At 41.7% G+C, this 22,056-nt stretch overlaps 1 protein-coding gene across 1 annotated transcript in view; it reads right to left on the bottom strand.

The window, feature by feature from the left end:
• LOC308174209 (voltage-gated delayed rectifier potassium channel KCNH1-like) overlaps positions 1-20,306 on the bottom strand; it is a gene marked incomplete at both ends in the record, with an annotated part of 75,228 nt that extends 54,922 nt beyond the window's left edge. Inside the window, 6 exons of the mRNA XM_080549291.1 lie at positions 2,420-2,812; positions 3,016-3,134; positions 6,597-6,725; positions 7,204-7,310; positions 15,567-15,690; positions 20,234-20,306. Of these exons, the coding sequence (XP_080405417.1) occupies positions 2,420-2,812; positions 3,016-3,134; positions 6,597-6,725; positions 7,204-7,310; positions 15,567-15,690; positions 20,234-20,306 (945 nt within the window). The remainder of the gene's footprint in view (positions 1-2,419; positions 2,813-3,015; positions 3,135-6,596; positions 6,726-7,203; positions 7,311-15,566; positions 15,691-20,233) is intronic.
• Between the last annotated feature and the right edge of the window lie 1,750 nt (positions 20,307-22,056).

Genomic DNA, 22,056 nt, shown 5'->3' on the forward strand with positions numbered 1-22,056 from the left:
ACGCACACACTATCACGCACACACTATCACACACACACTATCACGCACGCAGGACTGTTTCCAAACTGGGGATAATCAGACTAAATGACAATTGACAGCAACACTGTGTGTGTGTGTGTGTGTGTGTGTGTGTGTGTGTGTGTGTGTGTGTGTGTGTGTGTGTGTGTGTGTGTGTGTGTGTGTGTGTGGGTGTGTGTGTGTGTGTGTGTGTGTGCGTGTGCGTGTGCGTGTGTGTGCGTGTGCGTGTGCGTGTTCGTGTGCGTGTGTGTGTGTGTGTGCATGTAGAGGGTGCAGTGCATGCTAATAGGAAGGTGACCAGAGTAATCAATCGACTTGATAATTAATCTATGTCAGAATCTGTTTAATGAACTATGACCCGCTCCATGGTACAGTGACCCAGGGAAGGAGTTTTGTGTGTTTTAGTGTAGTGTGAAAGTAATTAGGCAAGCTTACACACACACACACACACACACACACACACACACACACACACACACGCACACACACACACACACACACACACACACACACACACACACACACACAGGGTACACACACGTACACACATGTACACGCGTACACAGCACAACACTAAAACACTGACAACTAATTTACGTAATGCTCTCCTGTTCCTACGTGCTTGGCTAGCTGTGCTAAAGCTAACTGCAAAACGGGGAGCTCATTTGATCCGCTTCTGTTGCTACCTGCAGAATAGCCGTGATAACGCTGCAACTAACCTCTCCACAGGGAGCTCATTAAAGATGACAGGTACCATGTTTCCCCTGACAAATAATTACTGCAGACGTCAAAACCGCCCAGACAAAACTATAATTTTCCAAAGCTATAAAACGAAGAGTAAGGGGGAAAGGGAAAATGAAGAAAAAAAAGAAAAAAAATGTCACTGCATCAGTGAGACTTCAGTCTCAGAACAACATATGTTGTAAACTCTACCTCAAAGTAACGAAACCACTGACAGCCTTCTACTGGGCTAGTGGTGGATGGATGAAGCCACTCTGCCAGCCTCATCCTCTATTTCCAGAGATGTTCATACAGTCCTCGAGGGTGCAAGGGGAGCAATTACCCACACAGCGAATCCATATATTCCCTCTTACAAGTTTCAGAGAGGAATGAAAGCCTTAACTTCAAAGGCAAGACTTAGAGAGGAGAGTGAGTGACACAGCTGTAGAGAGGGGAGGTGGCTGTCGTAAAGCATGCACATCTGAGCTCTGTAGAGAAAGGTGCAGTGTCTGTCTGCATAGCAGCAAGATCCAAACCAAATCAGAGATCTATCCTCCCAGAGGCTCTATAGATACCTCTAACTACCCTATTTGCCGCACTGTACTTATCACAAACACTATTATGTTTTTCAATTTTCTGAAACTGGCACTAGCCAGCTAGCTATTTTGACATAGAATTAGGCATAATGTTGCCTAATGGCTCCATATTGCAGAAAACAAAATCGTAACATTTCCAGAGCTCCTTCCTCACCTACTTTGAGCCCCCTTAAAAATATCGAGTGTCTGATACCCCCCTGGATAAAATGGGTTTTATTCCATGGTGAATGAGTATCGAAGGAAGGAGCTAATGACAAAATCTTTTTTCAAAGAGAATCCTTTTTCTCTCTTATCTTCTAGCGAGCAGCTTTTGGTGGTAAACATTGAAGAGGCACTCAGAGACCGTAAATCCCCAGAGAGGACGGTTACACACCAACACAACCAGTCCACCGTACTTAGCTCAATATGGAGGCAAAAGACAATTAGATGACAGCAGGTTTATGGGTCTTCAAAGGAGGCCTTAAGTCCAGCAATATAAGACGGTTAACAAGCTGACCTCATGGTGTTCTCAAGATGTGAGAAATTACTGACATGTTTTTTTTTTTTTTTTCGTGGGGCAGGTAAGTACACTTAAGTAAGTACACTTACCTGCCCCACTTTACTATCTAGGCATTCACAACTCTTCACAACTATTAGAACACATGTAATCACTGTGAATGTCACATCTGACATTACACTTGGAGAGATTATGTCAAAATAAAGACCCCTTTTATCAAGGTCAGGTTTAGGTGACATTCATTCACATTTATTATTCATCCAATGCCCAAAGTCAAAATGAAATGTATCAAGTGGCCAGTTGATTTCCCTTTAATTTAGTGAATAATTCCTTCTTGAATTGAGTGAATATACATTTCAATTGACACCAACACTGACCAAGGTACTTTACTTTTACAGCCTATCTCTAGAGATGTTATGTCAGAGATGAAGAAGGTAGAAACACTCAAAGGTGTTATGAAATGTTCATGTCAAATGTTCTAAAGTAAACCCCCTTCAAGTAATGTGTTACCCAAATGTGTTGACTGAACTGTAATGGAGAAACAACTGACATAATAATGGTGGTGCAAGCAGCTGTAAAAAGCACTGACCTCGTCCACGTTCTCAAAGGCATTGATGACGTCGTAGGGCAGGCAGGACAGCAGGTCGATGACGAACCAGGTCTTCAGGTAGTTCATACGGATCAGTTTGGGGTCGGAGATGACTTCCCCTGCCGGCCCCACGAACGTGGTGTGAAAGTTTAACACTATGTCCACCAGGAAGATGACGTCGACAATGCTGTCCACCACCAGCCAGGTGACGTTGTTCTGCTTGGTCTTGAAGGAGACGTTGTAGGGCACCATGATGGCCGTGTAGAAGGTGAGAATGAGGATCACCCAGTCCCAGGTGGTCTTGAACAGGCAGTAATGGAGGATGATGTGGGGAGGGGTCTTGGGGGTCTCCTGTTTGTACTGGGGCAGGATGTCTGAGCCCAGCTGTAGTACCTGCCAAGGATGATCTCAGTGAGAACTGAACTATATTTGATGACATCAATGATGACATTTCATGTGTGTGTTTGGAAAAGTACTTCAAGTAACTCATATGTTAACATCACACAGACACACACACACACACACACACACACACACACGTTGTAGCCACATGGGATGACAACAACATTCATATTCATACACAACCATAAGCGTACCTCAGCTAACCGGGAGTGTTTGTGGACATTCTCTCCCTTGTGAACTGTGGGCTGCAGCTGCTGTAGTACCCCTCTACTGCTGGTCAGAGCGCGGGTCAAACGGGCAAACTTTCCCCAGCCTTTACACAAGACAAAAAAGCCATTACACACGCATGCACAGACGCACGTACGCACGCACGCACGCACGCACGCACGCACGCACGCACGCACGCACGCCGTTCAGGTTGTCACACTATTCCAGGCACTGGTTAACACTAGAAGCACCACTGTGGATTCATGGTGACGGTGAGTTAAAAATAAAATCATATCTTTGCACTCGAATACATTTCAGGACCCTCCTTTCATGACTTTTCCTAGATATGGGCGTTCTACCACCCAGTATCCTTACATTTAAAAAATCACACCAGGATAAGCCAGTATACAGCTATTTTGCAGTATTTCTGTGTATTTGCCGCCATCCTTTATTTCTTATTCTTGAACGTCGCAGGGATTGGTAATGGTGCATTACAATTGACAATGTCGTCGTGAGAGGAGCACATGTGGCATGAAACCCATTTGCAACCCATAAGCTTTAGAGTGTGCATCTACGTAGGCCTATATCTTTACATATTTTAATTTGAGTCCAAGGAGGATCAATGAGGGTGTGTATCCGCACGTCACTTTCGAATGCAAGAAATGTTATAAGACTTGATAAAGGCTTCTCTTAGCCGACATGTGCTGAATTCACTGTGTGAATGTCGCAGGGATTATAGTTTATGAATGAATGAGAATGAATGACAATGTTTATTTTGGTCCCTTATACAATTCATAATACATATATTAAAAATGTACACAGTCACAATGCGTAACACCAGGACCAAAAAGGTGTAGGCTGAAGCCATGGCTTATTGCGCCTACCCTTGTTACATGTATGTTTTTTTTTCCCCCCATGAGTGCATAATCAAAACATTGAAACTTTTCTAAACAAAATTTCACTTACGCATCTTAACAGAAAACTCAAAAGTACCAAACAAAAAAACTATATTAATGCGCCTACCCTTTTTACATTAGTGCATAATCAAGACATAGAAACATTTATAAACACAATTTTACTTACGCATGTTAACTAAAAGTTAAAAAATACCAAACAAAAACTATATTTATAGGCCTACCTCTGTTTTATACTTGTTAATCATCTTATTTTTTAGTAATTGTAAAAATCCTTTTAGTGTACTACACATTTAATTTATATAGGCCTACAATAATTTATAAACTCCCCACCTGAGATTCACGCATTTGAATAGAAGCAGAGCAGAGGTACAGTTATGATGGGAGGGGGAGTGGGAGGGAGAGGCAGAGGGGGCTCGCTCACACAATCACAATAAGCAAGAGAGGTGCACTCCTCCCAAATAGACAATGACATTATGATAAATAATGTAAGAACAAAACATGATTACATTATATCATTTGATTTGTTCCATGTTTTAACGAAAATCTAGTTTTAGCTAACACTGATGGTTTCCCGACCCGTGTGTATCCACATGCCACTTTCCGCAAAGGTTCGATCGTTATCATTCATATTGATTGGTGATAGCTATTCCAACACCTCCCCGGTACATAATTTAGCATTTGAATAGAATGCCGAGCTCTGAAGGCTGCAGGGCGTGTGGAGTGGGGTAGCTGTAGCCTATTCTGCCCACTTAAGTCCAGATATTCATGGACATGGACAAATAGAGATAAAAAAGCTATCAAAAAGCTATCAAAAGGCTATCAAAAAGACATTTAATTGCACACAGCTACACTTTGACCAGTGAAGACCTGCTTGTAAACAGAGAACGCAATGCCTAATTTACATATAATAACAACAGGAACAAAACATGTTCTTGAACATTCGTCAAGAATGAAAGAATGAAGGCTATATTACAATAAACATGAGAATAAACGCACAGTAACTATAAAGCGCATATTGCATTGTGCAGCACTCTCGCTCAGGAACATATGAACATATTGATTATAGTTAACCCATACTGCATGAGTCGTTGTATTATTCCTTCTCACGAAATACAGTAGCCTACGTCCCTGTATCTGAGTGATAGCTGTAGCCTGCGCGTGGGGCAGGATCACGCAGTTGAATAGAACAAATGTAACATTTGAATAGAATGCCTTTGCAGCGCTGAGAGCGGGCGTCACATGGTACCTTTAGCTAAGCGAAAGAGCATGATGAACATTTCCCCCGCTGTGACACCGAATACATCTCGAATGCAATCAAAAAGCTATCAAAAAGACATTTCACTGCACACAGCAACTTTGACCAGTGAAAACCTGACACCCTGGACTCCTTCAAACTAGCCCTCAAAACCCATCTGTTCTCCAAGGCCTTTGGCCCCTAGTCGTTGTTTCAGTTTTGTGTTGTTTGTTTTCTGTTTTGTCTGTCCGATCATTCCCCTGTAAAGCGTCCTTGGGCTTTTTGAAAGGCGCTATATAAATTAAAGTTATTATTATTATTTATTATTAATAGCTGTATTTCCATAAAATGACAAAGCGAATTTGAAGCAACTTTTTCAATGTTCATTAAAAGAAAAATGCAAATCATGAGATGAGTTGAGATGAGAGTTGAGTGCACCTCATCCACTGACTCTCAATACCGCGGCCCCCCATAGGGCTGTCTGCTCAGTCCCCTGTTGTTCACCCACGACTGTGTTGTCATGCACATGCAGCTCCAACACCATCATCAAGTTGACTTATTATGACAGCACCATGGTGGGTCTGATCTCCAACAATAACGAGGTAGCCTATAGGGATGAGATTAATATCCTGGCAGGAGGCTGCCTATTTTCTAAAGTCCTTGCCTGTTCTATCCTGTGGATTATCAAGTAAAGCGGCCATTTTGCCTTTCAACTTCATTCTTTCATCTGGTCTCCTCCCTGCTCCTAGACTTACACAATCTTCAGAAAGCATCCGTGATAGAAAATAGATCCTAATTAAGTCACTTTTAAAACGAGTTATATGCACTGTTAAGTTTGCACAGTTGTGGGTCAAGCACTCATTTTGTTTCATGTGAATTGTGAGTAAAGCCCAATGCACACGGCCCCGATTTTGTCGCACCGCCGAATTCGATTCCATTGTTTTGAATGAGACAATGCACACGGCGTGCAATGCGATTTTATCGCACGACAACATTCGATTCTCCATTCACACTAATTGAAATAATTCAAAGAATTGAGAATCGAATGTTTGGCGGTGCGACAAAATCGGGGCCGTGTGCATTGGACTTTACTCAGCTGGCTGGATCACTGAACAATCTATGCTAGTTTTCGTGTACAATTCCAAACTAAATAAGGGCTGCAAATTCAACTATCAGAGTCCTTTGCTAGTTTAAAAGTCATGTAACTAAGAAATTCGCTGGAGAAAAACATGAACAATTTTACAAATGTATTGTTTCAGTTGTGAGTAGTAACCAAGGTAACGCTATCACAGCATATTTTAGCCGGCCTACTTTTTGATCTATCCCATGACTGCTTGCGAGATATCAGACAGATCAGTGTAGACAAAATCTTATTTTATCATATTCGTAAGATAATGCATCTTTTGTGGACACTCACCTTTGGTGGAGTCATCTTCGATAGGCTGTTTAAAGGCTGTGATGTCACTAAATGTGCATAGAAACAGCACCACTTTCTCCTGTTCATTGCGTATGGGAGCGATTTTCACAAAGAACCACACAGGCGTCCCTGGGACCAGAGAAGCGGTATGTTAAACACCCCCAAAATGATATTGAACAGTTATATTTAAATAAAAACACATCACTGCTTGACCACTGAAACAGACTTGGTACTCTTTGGTTCCATGTAGTTATCACTGATGTTTAATTAATTGACGTAAGTATCAGAAAGTACCCTTGTTACTAAATATGAATATGTAATAAGTAAATACTAAGCCATCACTCAAAGTTACAGTTTGAATTAAATGATACAGTATGTATCAGCAGCTACAAGATGGATCTATCTCTGTCATGATCGATCAACTAGGTCAACACCAGTGGAACCAGTAATGTAAAGTGCTACCACAAAGACTCATTTAACTGGAAACCAATCATGACACTACCACGGTTTTCTAATTGTCAGCACATGGCAGAAATATTCCAAGCAGCTTGTACACATTCATTTGAGACATTTGCCTGATTAGAGGCCTTACTGTTAGGATACTTACTGTTCTTCTTGTACATGAGTATTTCAAATGAATTCATCTCATAGTTCTCGAACGTTAGCCGTACTTTCTCACTCGTCTCCTTGTCTGTGAGCTCCCCGTACATGAAGCTGGAAAACACAAAGCAAATAATCATATTCTGTGAGCTTAGAATGGTTCTATCTCCGTTTAGGGCAGTTCAGAGATATTGAGCGTCAACGTTGTTACATTCCATTATGTTTTGTGAGATGGAACTTTTGTATTTCATTATTTACTAACTAAAAAATGGCAACATTTTTAAAATAACACCACACAGGCGTTAATAAACACCTAATGGATCAGATTATGTAAAAAACTAAATTTTGACAAAAATGGAGATAGAACCTTATAATTCTAACGTCACGATTCTCCTTTTGATGTCCCTGTCATAAAAGGACAATAACTTTAGTAGATAACTTAGCAGATAGAGCAGATAGAGTTAGAGTGCATGTCTAAACCAATTGAAGTGTTCTCAGGAACAGTGGTTTTAACACTAGTCCCATGGAGGTCCATGTGAGACACTCTGACTTTTCCTTAAATGTCTGGGATTTCTTTTGCCATAATAGTGTTATAATTATAAAAATCACACATAGTAAAACAACCTTGAAGCATTTTCATCATAACTACAGCTTATTTTGATAACCAGCTATCTCGTGTCACCAACACGGCTGCTCCCACCATATGTGACACATTCTAATGCTTTGGTCCTCACATCTGGATCAGACTTTTCTTTAGAAAAATGTGAATACATTTCTGCGTTGTTGAAAATCAATGACACACTCGCTAGTCAACTAACCCAGCTTGTTTTGTGAGCATGCTAACAATGTAAAGTAGTGTTATAGTCAGGGGTGCGCATAACTGGTGCGCCAGTGCGCATGCGTCGCCAAAATGCATGCTGCGCGGCAGATCAGCGGCATGAACGCGCTCTTGCGCACCAACAGCTGGAAGCGCTGGGAGAGGAATTTACTTCCTCAAAATCCAACTGCTGACTGCTGCATCACTGAAGCCCCACTAAGTAACTATTTGCCGTCCCCTCAGCCGAAGGCCCGACGAGTAATCCATCACAACAGTCGACCGACGACGACCACGGCGACTCCCCTCACGAAAACATTCGGAAAGTATCTTAACTCGTACTTTCATTCCGCGTATCACGTATCGCACGGTTATCTCGCCGCACGTGAAAATTCAGTCCCGAACGACTCGTCGCTAAAAGGAAAAACAACACCAAGGGACTTCATGTTTCTTTTCTCTGAAGCTTTCAAACGTTCCGACGTTTGTTTTACAGCTTCATTATCGCACCTCGACCCCTGACCCAGGATATGGTTGGGAATTCTATTAGAAGAAAAGACTTTGTTGCACAATCAAAATAATGAGCTATTTAAAGTGATAGCCTACAACATCCTCTACCATGGTTGAAATTGAGGACAGTGATAACAGCAGTCAAGAGAGCAGTGATGATGATGATTAAGCTTGTAGCATAAATAAATGCTTAGGCTGTAACTTTTTGTTGAAAAGTTGATTTCAGTGTTTACAGAACAGAGCAGTGCTTAAAGAGATGTCAGTTGATTTCATTGTGTTTAAAGAACAGACATTCAGTTAGTGCTTAAAGAGATGTCAGTTGATTTCATTGTGTTTAAAGGAGTCTGACAGACTTTCATGCTTAAAGAGCAGTCATTTGATTGCATTTGTTTCTTTTGTTTTGCACACAATCATTTGTTCGTTCATCTTTATTTATGAACAAATGTCGTTTTGCTAATATAAGTTATCCATGTATCCCTTTTTCATCCATCCTGTGGGACGGGTCGTGACTCGCGAGCTCGGGGAGCACCAAGCAGCATCCCTAGGTGCTCCTCTGAGCACTGGCCCCAAAAAGTTATGTGCACCCCTGGTTATAGTTAACTAGGTAGCAGTGGGGATTGCTCACCGAATCCATTGCATTGCAGTATTTTGGCTAAACTAGCGCGTTTGTGTTGTGATTCTCGACAATGTTGAAACGGAGTTCCGTGTTTCAAAAGAAAAAGACTAGAACGTGTCACATATGTTTTACCCTCATCATGGTGAATTGAAACAGATTTTTACCCATTGGGTTGAAATGTGTTTACCCATTGAAATGGGGTTGAAATGGGTTTACCCATTGAAATGGGTTTGAAATGGGTTTACCCCTTTCAACCGTAATGGTGATATCAGCAACATAGACCAATAGACAATAACCATTATTTGCATGATCAAAGTGATTACATGTCAATAGAAGCCTGTGCAGAAGACGAGACAACGTTATGTCGACTCTGTAACTCCGGGTACCCTGACTAATGAGGGCCTGGAGCTTCTAGTGTTAAGAGCATGCTTGTGCTTGATCTTGATCTCAATCGCAATGTACGCCAATGTGTGAGTGAGTCAATGAGTGAGCAAAACAATTCACTCACCACCCAAAACATTTTGTCATGTGGTTATCACTGAACTTCCGTGCTTGTGCACCTGTGGATTAAATCGCTAGCACTCTTGCTTGGGTGAATCCTAAACATATCTGAAGTCCCTCCCTCCCCTACAGTATCTAATCTCTCCCCTGGACTCTACCAACACTTCCGTTGAAAACACATTGTCACCACGTTAGAGGTTTGTCCCCGTGGGCCGCATGGGCTGTCAGGCAGTGAGACGGTTGACGGAGACAGAGATGACAGCTTGTCAGGGGACTCTTCCGTCCCTCGGTCTCATGTTGATTTAATATCAAATTGTCAAATCCCTAATCCACCATGATTACACAAGCACGGGTGTGACGTGGAGACAGGTCCGTTGTTCAATCGTAGCAGATTTGCACTTTTTTGCACTGCACTGTCAGATATTCATTTGATACATACCCTGATTGACACTTTTGAAAAACAGCAGTCCAGAATTTTATGCTGATACTCTACGCTGTTGTCAGATATAATTTGCACATCTGTGGATGCAGAAAAGCCACTATCTCAAATGATCGATTTATTGTTTGATGCAATGCTTCATACGTCTAAATTGCAGTTTCATAATGTTCCAAAGCTTTTGTAATGGCGGTATCCTCCCAACCCCATCAGTACTAATAAAGCTGCTTGTTACACCAACCCGAAGGAACAGTCTGATCTGGCATGTCTAAAAATAACACTAGAGTGTGCTTATTACTGTGAAATACAGGGTTATTCTAATGAGACTGTAAGTATGTCTTTTGGTGCTGTGAGGACGGAATAAGTCCCTTTTGACAGGAACACACCGAGCTCTGGCAGGGCAGCTCCCTCCTAGCAGGTACTGTAGCTCGCTAGACTGATGATTTCCCAGCTACCAAGATGTGATTACCTGTATGCTATAGAAGTACCGTATATGTGGAAAGCAATCAGTTGATTCCAAGTACATTCCAGTCTTCAGGGGGGCTGATTTCACAGACCCAGATTAAGCCTACCGATAGGCTAGAAATCATGTTCAGTAGAGGCTTTTTATCTATTTTTTATCAGATTTACCACACAAGGCCATGACATGCCTTGGAGAAGACAGCCTCCTTTCTATAATGCTATCTGCAGTCAGATATTTGAGCAAGTGCAACATGGTATGATAGGCTATGCGATATTCTATGTACACAGACTATTGTCAGCTTTTGCCTCTGAAACCATTCAAAATTATCCAGAAGTGCAAAAAATGTTTATGTATACACTGTACACATCAAGTCATCTGTAACACTTGTTTTCGCTTGTCTTTCAATTATTTTTTAAAGTAATTTTTTTTCTGAGTGGGGCAGTCCCACTCATATTTTTCATTTTTATTGACAGTTACAGTGAAGATTTAGACAGGATGGATGGGTGAGAGAGAGAGGAGGGATGACATGCAGGATATGTCCCCGGCCGGAATCGAACCGGAGACGCTGCGGTTACATGGTCAGCGCTTAACCCGCTACGCCACCTAAGCGCCCCTTGTCTTTCAATTATTAACTGTGTTTAAGCCACTGTTAGCAATTAATAAGCATTAACACATGACAGGGGATACATTAACAGCCGATATCTGTAGACTTCTGAAAGAGACTGCAGGTTGAGTGTGTTACTGCCAGAAGTGTGCAGATATCAGCTGCACACCCTGGAGTGTGTTAATGTGTTTATAACATCAGATCCCACCATTGTTTTGCAAGGAATTCCCCCTTGATTCTTCAAAAGATCTGAAGAGTGTGGATATTCTTGTTCTACACAGCTTGACACCTTTGAATTCATATTCTATGTAATTATAGTTCGCTCAAAATGCTCCTACATATAGGCTGTAATAATCCCTAACTTTGTGACAGGCATATTCGGCTATAGTTGCTTGCTAAAAACATTGTCTCTAGCAACCAGGTAGTTCATAAATATGTCTTCCTGGAGTTCACAACTTCGCTGCTTCTGATGTGTGGATCCTTCCAGTTAAAGTATAACATGTCTAGCCTAGAATTAAAATGACCATGCCAACATATGAATACTATTACTTTTTCCCATTTAGCCAACTAGTTCGTCAGTTGCATTCATTGTAAAGAAGTAACCTTTCGTGGGAAAGAAAGGTAGCTAGCTATAACAGCCAGATAGCATCCTCCTCTATACAGCCCTATGGATGGATAGATTCGGATACAAGCCACATTATGTAATAAAATCCTTCTTTCACAATATTAGACCAACAGTCTTATGAGCGTTAACTAGAGAATGACTGAACAGCGTTGTTGTCGCAAAAACCTTCATGGCATGCCATGATGGCAGCTGCATAAACTTGAATAGTCCCCGCAGCTAGCCCTTTGTCAAACAGTGACTGCAAGAAGCACAGGAACGTTTTCGACCCGGCAACAGACTGGGTCAACCGTCTCGGTCCTCACACCATTGTATAAACATCCGCCAACGTGATGCATATCCCTTCGCAGTGGATTGCGCGCACGCTGATGGTCTGAACGACAGTGTCTAATAGAACCCTGCACCCTAAAAGGATCCACTCAATAACCAAGCCATGAGAGGGGTCCCCCCATCACCGGTGGTCCTTTCACCAAACCTCTGGCTTGGGAGAGCCTCATCCTGTTGATGAGGTATGGGCCATGGGCCCTCTACCAACATCTCCATCAGCTCCGTAAACCATGGGGCTCTGGGGCGGTCGGGGGGGCTATAAGAATTAACTCCAGCCTCTCAAATCTCACTCGTGCCAATAGTGGGAGGATAGGTGTCTGGGGTGGAAATGCATATAGCAGGACCCTTGGCCACGGGTGATGTGCGAAGGCATTGACCCCCAATGGCGGCTTGTCCTGCTCGTCCAGAGAGATCCAAAGGCGACACTGATCATTGGTCCATGATGCAAACAGATCCATTTCCGCTCGCCTGAACTGCGCCCAAATCAGAGAGACAATGGAGGGGTTCTAGGCTCCAATCGTCCTCTCTCGGGCCTCCCTGTGACATCAGATCTGCTCCTTCGTTGAGCAGGCCTGGGATGTGGAGAGCTTTCAGTGAGCTCAGGTGTGGGACAGGCCCACAACCACACTTCTGTTGCTAAAATGCATATCCGCCCTCAGTGGTTCTAGCGCTGCTTGCACGCATTTGGAGAAGGCCCGAGGAGAAAGCGCAAAGTACTCGAAAGGCATGTACGTGTACATTTCCCCTGGAAGGCAAACCACAGAACTTTTCTGTGCTTTTCTGCCATTGGCACATGCAAATACACGTCCTTCAGATGCTATGCTGACTCTGTAGTCACCCTGCTGTATACATGACAGGAGTTGTTTTGTTGTCAACATTCGAAAGCAGTGTTTCACCACACTCTCGTTGAGGATTCTCAAGTCCAGTACGGTCTTATTCCCCCCATTTTCTGTGGAACAAGGAAATAAGGGGAGTACAAGCCCATGTCCCGCTGATGTCTGGGGACTAGAACCACTGCGCCCTTTGCCAGCAGATTCAGCAATCTCCTCCCGGAGTACGTAAGCATGTCTTCACCGGAGAGGGCAAAACAGTCTCTTTCACTTCCCTGAAGGAGGGAGGAGGAGGCTGAATGAACTGTAATGCATATCCCCTTCTCAACGCCTCTGTCTAGCCAGCCTGACAGAGCGCATGTCCTCTCTCGCCACTCTCCGTAATGCAAAGAAAGTGGCCGAGCTGCCAGTCGCGGCGCAGCTGACAGGAAATTCTGTATGAATTCCCTGACCCCGGCCACTGCTGCGCACAGAGACGGTGGAGCAGCTCAAGGCGAACAGCTCTCTTCAAAAGGGATGGGTCTCCTGACACAGTGATGGCTTGGCAACAGAGGCATTCGCTGCATCAGGCTCATGTCTGACAGACAGAGAGCCGGCCACACGCTGATAAGCTGGGCCAGCCTCTGCTAGACATGGGGTGGTTGTTGGTATTGGCTAGACAGACCTAGCCCCTTCGAGCATGTTCAAGAGTGAGACACTCTACCCGCAGGGTTCCCAGTTCGATTCCGGCCGCGGACATATCCTGCATGTCATCCCTTCTCTCTCTCTCACCCATCCTTCCTGTCAAAATCTCTACTGTCTCTATCAATAAAAAGAAAAATATGAGTGGGACTGCCCCACTCAGAAAAAAAAAAGAAGAAAAGTGAGTGAGACACTCTGTCTGTGTCAGGGCAGGGGTAACGCACATGGGAGGGATGGAATGATCTGCCTTTCTGGTGAGAGAGTAAATGGGGATCTGTGTCCCTCTTTTACCTCTTTATGAGGAACAGCAAATGAAAAAGAGAAAGGGGGCAGGGCCGTTTTGGACCCCACCGCCGGTCATTCCCTCTTTTTCTTCTTCGCACTCCCTCCTCCACGCCAGCAGGGCCGGCCCAAGGCATAAGCAGACTAAGCGGCCGCTTAGGGCCACAAACACTTAAAAATAAATATATATATATATTTATTTATTTATTTTATTTTATTTTTTAGGACTGATGTTGGATGGTGGTGAAAAGATGGATAGCTATAGTTTCTACAGTAGCCTGTTGTTTTGTTGTTAACATAGTTAACAATGTTATAGTGTTCATAGTTAACAATGTTATAGTGTTCACTTTGTTTATTTGGAATTTTTTGCTTTCATATTCATAATTCATAATTTGACAGGAAGATCATTCGATTGTTTTTCATTTTCTTTTTAAGTTATTTTGTCTGAGTGGGGCAGTTCCACTCATATTTTTCTAGACAGTAGAGATTTTGACAGGAAGGATGGGTGAGAGAGAGAAGGGATAACATGCAGGATATGTCCACGGCCAGAATCGAACCGGGAACCCTGCGGTTACATGGTCAACGCTTAACCCGCTACGCCACCTAAGAGCCCCTCAGTTTTTCAATGTACTTCTTCATCCATGGGCATCATAGCTATTATATGACCCACTTTTTAAACATGATTAGTTTAGTAATAACAAGTCTCCCTCACTTTTACCATGTAAAAAATCAGTCATCATCATCATCGGTCTATCCACAGAGTGCTTCATTGTCAAATCATTGTCAAATCCATTGTCAAATCCATTCCCCTTGCTTATTGACAGAATGCCCAAATCAATGAATTTCCAAACCACGTTTTCACTGCTACCTTGCACCCAGGTAGATTCTCACACAGCATGTAGGCACACACATACACACGAGCGTGCCACTAAGCTTAGCTAGTCAGTGATGCCAAGATGCCAGGTAGCTGAGTTAAAGTGGGTCACACTGTCACCACAAAATGTTCAGGAAATTGTTAACTTACCAAAAATCTAAACTTGGCATTTAACTAAATGTTTGTATTTTATCCGCCTGATGCTTATAGCCTTCTTGTTTTTGTTAGAAAGTCTCTATACTGACTGACAGCAGCCTTGCTGTTCGGTTAGCTAACATGAAGTTTAACATTAGCAAAATAGTGAAAAGAGGAGGAGGGAGGCTAGTTTTACTGTAGAGTAGACTGGTCTGGGCGACTGTGGCGCAGAAGGTAGAGTCGGTGTCTAATGATTGCAAGGTCGGCAGATCGGTGGTTCAAACCCCGGCTGGCCACATGTCACGGTGTCCTTGGTCAAGACACTGAACCCCAAATTGCTGCCAATGAGCAAGCTGGCGCCTTGCATGGTAGCTTGCTGCCATTGGTGTGTGTGAATGAGAGGCCATTGTAAAGCGCTTTGGGATAAGGCGCTATATAAGTCAGTCCATTTACTATTTGGTCTACTCTGTTAAACATTTTCTGGGGGAGAACCCCCAGACACCGCTTTCATTGTCCCACGCCCTTGTACATCATACAGTATTAAGCTATGATGGGGGACCAAAGTCAAAGAGCTTATCTAGGGAAGTAAACAATCTGGTGGACTGGTAAACACATGTGTGGTAGCACTCCACTATTGGCTCAGTGTGGCCAGAGATAGAAAGTAGAAAGCCACTGTACCTGCAGGTGCTGCTCTTCTGCATGACTTCTGCCCTGTGGTAACCAGACAGCTTGCAAAAGCCATCGTTGCTGTAGACTATGGGCCAGTCCACGATCTGAGCGTTTCCCAGAACAAAATTGGTATCTGTCAAAGAATAGGAACAAAAAGAGAATAAAGCAACACACTTGGCATCTTAAGTTTACCCACTCTTGGTATTTGCACATTATGAGAGGTGGGGGTGGGATTGGGGAGTGTCGGGTTGAAGTCAATTCCATGTTAATTCAGTGAAATCAAAGATAAACTAAAATTACAATTCACAAATTGAAAAAAGAAAATCACACTGGAAATAATAATAGGCACATGTTCAAATTTGTGAGTTGAATTTCAACGACTTCCTGAACTTAAATGGTGTTGACACCAGCCCTGGGGGCGACAGTCATCTCACAATGGAAGCCACTGCACTGTGACAACAGAAGAAGGAAAGCAGCAGAGTCCTTCACATACGGGTACTTGACTCAGTCTCAGCTTACCCTGGCTGCTGAGTAAGCACTGCATGTGGGGAGAGTTATAGAAGTAACACGTGAAGGGGTACACATAAGACTGTCATAATGCCAAAGAAAAGGCATTAAATGGCACCAGGGCCCCATTTTGACAACACAAAGGAAAGGCACTAATTAGTATCAAAAGAAATCCTATTATTCCCAAACCTAAGAAACCTTGCAACTGTATTTGAAACCTCTTATTTTACAACCTTCATGAGAAGGTCGCATAGTATGCTGGATTCAATCAGATTCTTTCGAGGTGTAGCTAGGCAATGCACACAATACATGGCACTTCCGACTTGTTTTGAAGTAAGTGCCAAGTTGATCTTACTTGGCAGCCGTGCCACTCTTTAGCACTGTCAAATTGTCCCCTGGTTTTTATTAGCATAGCACTTCTGATTAAGGGCTGAATTTACTAAATCATTCTCATAAAGAATGCATTCCTCTGTGATAACTTTAACGATTGTTATATGTTAACAAATGTTATTAAATTGTAAAAATGTGACGTTTTTTTTTCTAAACAAGGTTTCAAAAAATATTACATAATGTAATACCCCTTCAGATTCCTGGCTGGTGAAATTCAAACACGCCATAGAAACGTCGGTCTCAGCCACAGATTTACTTAAAGGATGGTTCAATATTTTGAAGACTTGTACAGTGTGTGTATTTCCTGGTACTGGCACTGTTGTGGAACAATCCCAAGTGTTTTTTTTATGTGTAAATCTTTGTGCTATTGACATTTCCCTCCTTTAGAGTTTCTAAATGGACATTTGCCTACTCTATAGAACAGGAGGCTATACTTGCCCTAAAAGCTTCCATTTGAGTGAGCCGAGTGCGGCCAGCAGCAGCTATAATCACCAAATATCAAATATATGTACATACTGTAAGTGTAAAACATACATCTGGATAGTTCTACAACCGTGCCAATACCAGGAAAACCTGGTACAAGATGAACAATAGTGAACCATCTCTTACTTACTTACATACTACACTGCTGTGCTGACAAAAGTGTTTCTATGCAGCTACATAAGCAGTGGCACATGTATCATATTTGTATGAATAACAGGCTCATTGTAAAATCCAACAATACATGACCTAATATGATGGGGATCAAATGAAGCTTTGATCTGTTCGCAAACAATTGACGACCTAGTGAACCTACTCAGCTACAAAGTGAAGAAAACCATGACCTGCAGGTTCAATTCAAGAGGGCTCACTGCATGCCCACAATTAAACAGAACATGTTTAATTGAGGATTGGAGTCCCACCACATTTCGTACCAGAGAGATGATAATAGTGTGATCCAATTATCACATCAAACCCCAAAGTCAATCTGGATATAATACTTAGTGACGGCACACAAAGGAGACGTACATTCCAAGCTATACATTGCTAATGTGTGGTGCTGTACACATCCTGGCTCAATCTGACCCGCTATACTATGTATTCTGCATGTTGCAGGTGAATGAGACACTCAAATCATCTGAAACACACGCACATGCTCTCACACACACACACACACACACACACACACACACACACACACAGACATGCACACCTGCCCGCATACGCATACCGGCCCACACACACACACACACACACACACACCCACACACACACACACACCTCTTGAAAGTAGGTTGGCTCTCATACATGTAGACCCCCATTAAGATTTAATGGAATCCTTTAAAAACGTATGATCATCACAGTTCCCTCAAGTATTGCAGCTGTAAACATCTGGGGTGCTTACACACACACACACACACACACACACACACACACACACACACACATACACACAGGAAACAACAGGGAGTGCCTATGATAAAGATATATTTTTTATATAAAGTCAAGGAGAGTTGTTGGGAACTAAACACTGCGTTGCATTGTTCCATCCATTACGTTTTATGAAGGATGAGCTTGCCATATACTACACTATACTAGTGTCCTCAAAAATAAAAAATAGAATGGGAAAAAAAATGAAAATACACAAACCACATACGCTACTACCCTCGAAATGAAGACAAGTATAAAACTATTGATACAAACACAACCACAGTATGAAAGTGTAGAAGGAAGTTCCATGCCAATAATTGTTATTTCACAAGGTTATAACGATGAAGCTGTTGCAGCTGAGTAGCTAAGCATTATTCAATGTCCCTAACCATTCCAAATATTTTGGATGTGTGTGTTGTGGGTGGGTGAAACAGATGAAGGATATGTTAGAAGTTGATTAAGTGCTTTGTAAATTAACAGCAATTGGTATAGAACAACGTACATAGTTCTGTACAAACAGTTAGAGAGGGAGATACGAGAGAACACATAAGCATCACTCTGAAGCTTGGAGGATACCTGTCTGTCTATGTGATAATGTCCAAACTGAAAAGTTAAAACAGAAAAATGGTTAAGTTAAAACAGAAAAGGTAACAGAGACAAACCTGTTTAAACAAATGGTTGTTTCATTGAGTGATTTGGTTGCTGCTTTGCAACCAACATTTCACATGATGACATGTTGAGATTATATTACGTAGACTTAAAGAGATAGTTCAATCTAAAATGACATTTCTGTGATAAGCCACATCCCTTCACAGCAGTCCATACAAGAATAAACATTTTAAATCCTGTTCTTTTAGCAACTTACGCTTCTACATTTTCCAATATAATGGATGTGGAAATGTTGATCACAGATTTTGTGGTTGTTGGTTGAACTATCTCTTTGAAGGATATCATGTAGGCTAACTGCAAAATTCATACAACCCAATTGAGCAGATATAGGTATGACCTTGTCTCAATCCATCATACGTGTGCACTCATCCACCCCACATCTTCAATGAATCTGTTCTGTCCACACATAAATGCAAATAATCCATTCATTCCTATGATGATGGTCTCTAGGTAACAAGGTCCTTAATCGGTTGAAAATGTTCATTCATCTGATGGTCTCTGGGCTACTACTAAATCCATTAACCGAAGAATGATTAAGCACAAACATAGAATTAACAACTTTACTGTACATCTCTCCTCGACCAAACCTATGCATTCGTTTAGAAAGACGTATTGATAATTAGAGTTGTGCAAAATAAATCATAATAAATGTTAATAAATTATGTAAATAAAAGTTGATGCATTGATATCAGATACTGTAATGGCTCATGGATCAAATACATGTCATGATGTAATTGGAGTAAAGGACTTACTTGAATTGAGTCCAATCTTATCTCGAGTTAATAGCTACAATCTATCAATTTCACGAACAGTGAATTAGCCTATTAAAACCACCCCGTGAGATCACATAAAATCGGTGCTATACTTATAGTGACAATCATCGTTTGATAATTTACATTCTTATACTGGCAATACGTTCACCAGTAGCTACTGAGACAATTATCTCAAAAGTTTCCAAAGTGATTGCCTGTCATTAAGAGAATAATGTAGGTCAATACAGAAGGTGTATTATGGAACGCTATAGTTGAGTAATATAAGAGGGATCAGGGATGTCTAGAGGGATGTCTAGAGCGCAGTGAAGCTCAATGCAGAGACGCTCAGACGGTCTATCTCTATCCTCTGAAAACATGTATTGGCTCTATCCTATGAAACAAATAAAGCAGCATGCTATTTGTGGAACCATCTTAATCTAATTCCACAAGCTTTCTAACCAGTTTATGAATTGAAACTGTTTACATTTGTGTATAAGGGTTAATACATTTCCCAGATGATCCCATTTCGAAATACGAATGGAATTTCCCCTTGTAAATATAGAAAATAATATTAACTTAGCCTATACAATGTTTATGATTGGCTACCATGCAAGCCACTGAGTTCTCCACGTTCAATGTCGTTACAGTGTGTGTATTTCAACAGACCTACAACTGATTTCAACGAGATGGGAAAATAAGTTAATTGTCGTTATCTTACTTTTTTTTTATCGCGGTTTCGTTAAATAGCCTATATTTTCACAGATTAGTGACCCTCGCATTCCTATGCGTTAGATATGCTTCATGTCATTATATATATATATATATATATATATATATATATATATATATGATATATAATAGCCTATATATATATATATAATCATGAAAGTTAATGCGAAACTCCTCTATAAGTATTCCGATACATTATTATAAGAGGCTAATCCTTACCGTTAGACCGTCTGACAATATTCTCTAAGAAAGTGTTCTGAGGGGCTACAAGTCCTCTGCGTCCTCCGGCCATCCTGGCTCGTCATTCAGCAGTCCTCCGTGGGTGGGACCGCTCGGTAAGGCTTGGATGCTGTAACTATCCGCAGAGCGATTAGGCTACTCCTGACAGCTGTCTTCATGGTCTCCTCTCTCCGTACTGAGATTAGGCTGAGGGTTCACCCAGCAGACTTCTCTCTCCACCTGCAAACGGTGATCCCTCTGTTGAGCGGTGGCCAGGACGTGTGATGCGCTCTGCACTCCGCATCCAGGTTCTCTCCTCCTCCGCTTGAGCGCCTGTGTGACTGGTACCCACATTCTATCTGAACGCTCCTCGTGACACGAGCTCCCTCTGTCGGTGTCACATCGGTATTACGTCGTGAAATAAAATAGCACACGAAGCAATCAATTCTTCCTCTCAAACCAAACGCGTCTGAATTATGAGACATAAAATTGCTTCTGTGCCGTTTAGTAAAATTGTCTTTAGCTGCAATTATCAACTAGGCCTAATGGAATTGAATATCAGTGTGTGTTAGTCGTATTAATTCTGCAGTAGCGCATTGGCCATGTGTAGGCTATGAGCTGACAGTGCCAATTCAATCAGCTGGCATGGCAAGCCTTATGTCGGTAACAGATTAAACAAATGCACCTGTGTTGTGGATATTATCTAAGCGACCGCTGCTGGTGAAATAATTAAGTAAGAAGTATCTGGGCTATCTGCAGTTCATATCCAAAAGGAGAACCATTGTCCATAAAAAAAACAGAGAGAGAAATAATCCCACATGACCACCATTTACACCAGTGCTGTGATACTGGGCTTAAGGAGGGGAGATGGTGTTTACAGGTGCAACTCCAAAAATTAGAATATCGTGCAAAAGTTCATTCATTTCAGTAATTCAACTTAAAGGGTTAAACTTAGATATGATATAGACTCATTGCATTGTTCATATGCGTGATTATACTTTTCAGAGGGCTGACATTTCTGTATTTAAAATCCTTTTCTTATTGATTTCATGTAATATAAAACATTTCTGAGATATTTAATTTGGGGTTTTCATAAGCTGTAAGCCATAATCATCAAATTTATAACAAATAAAGGCTTTACATATCTCACTTTGCATGTAATGAGTCTATATAATATCTAAGTTTAACACTAAGTTGAATTACTGAAATAAATGAACTTTTGCACGATATTCTAATTTTTTGAGTTGCACCTGTACTTGATTGTATAACCGGGAATTTACCACTGAAAGGTGTAGGTGTGTGATTCCCCCTGCACAAATACACAAATGCACTATATATTATGATGTAATACTATTCATTACTCCTGAGTAGGTCTATGAGTTTTCTTTCGAAAAACTGTTAACACATTCCCACGTTGTTGAAAATCATTGACACATCACTAGTCAACTAACACAGCTTACTTTGTGAGCCTGCTAACAATGTAAAGTAGTGTTATCTAGGTAGCAGTGTGGGGATTACTCACCGAATCCATTGCGTTGCAGTATTTTGACTAACGAGTTTGTGTTGTGATTCTCAACAATGTTGAAACAAGTCCAAACATTTTCATTGGTTGCCGATATGAGGACCAAAGCATTAGAACTTGTCACACATACATTAAGTGCTTTTACTTCTAAATGGTAAAACATGTATGTATGACAACCCTCAAATAATAGCTGACATTCTGTACTTTTGCCTCGTATCATAATTTGATCTTAAACTCAATGTATTGGAAAATAGAGCCAAAAAAGAAAAACATTGTTTTAATTGTCAAAACACATATGGAG

The sequence above is a fragment of the Nansenia antarctica genome (assembly GCF_963989245.1).
Source record: "Nansenia antarctica genome assembly, chromosome: 19".
NCBI lineage: Eukaryota > Metazoa > Chordata > Actinopteri > Argentiniformes > Microstomatidae > Nansenia > Nansenia antarctica.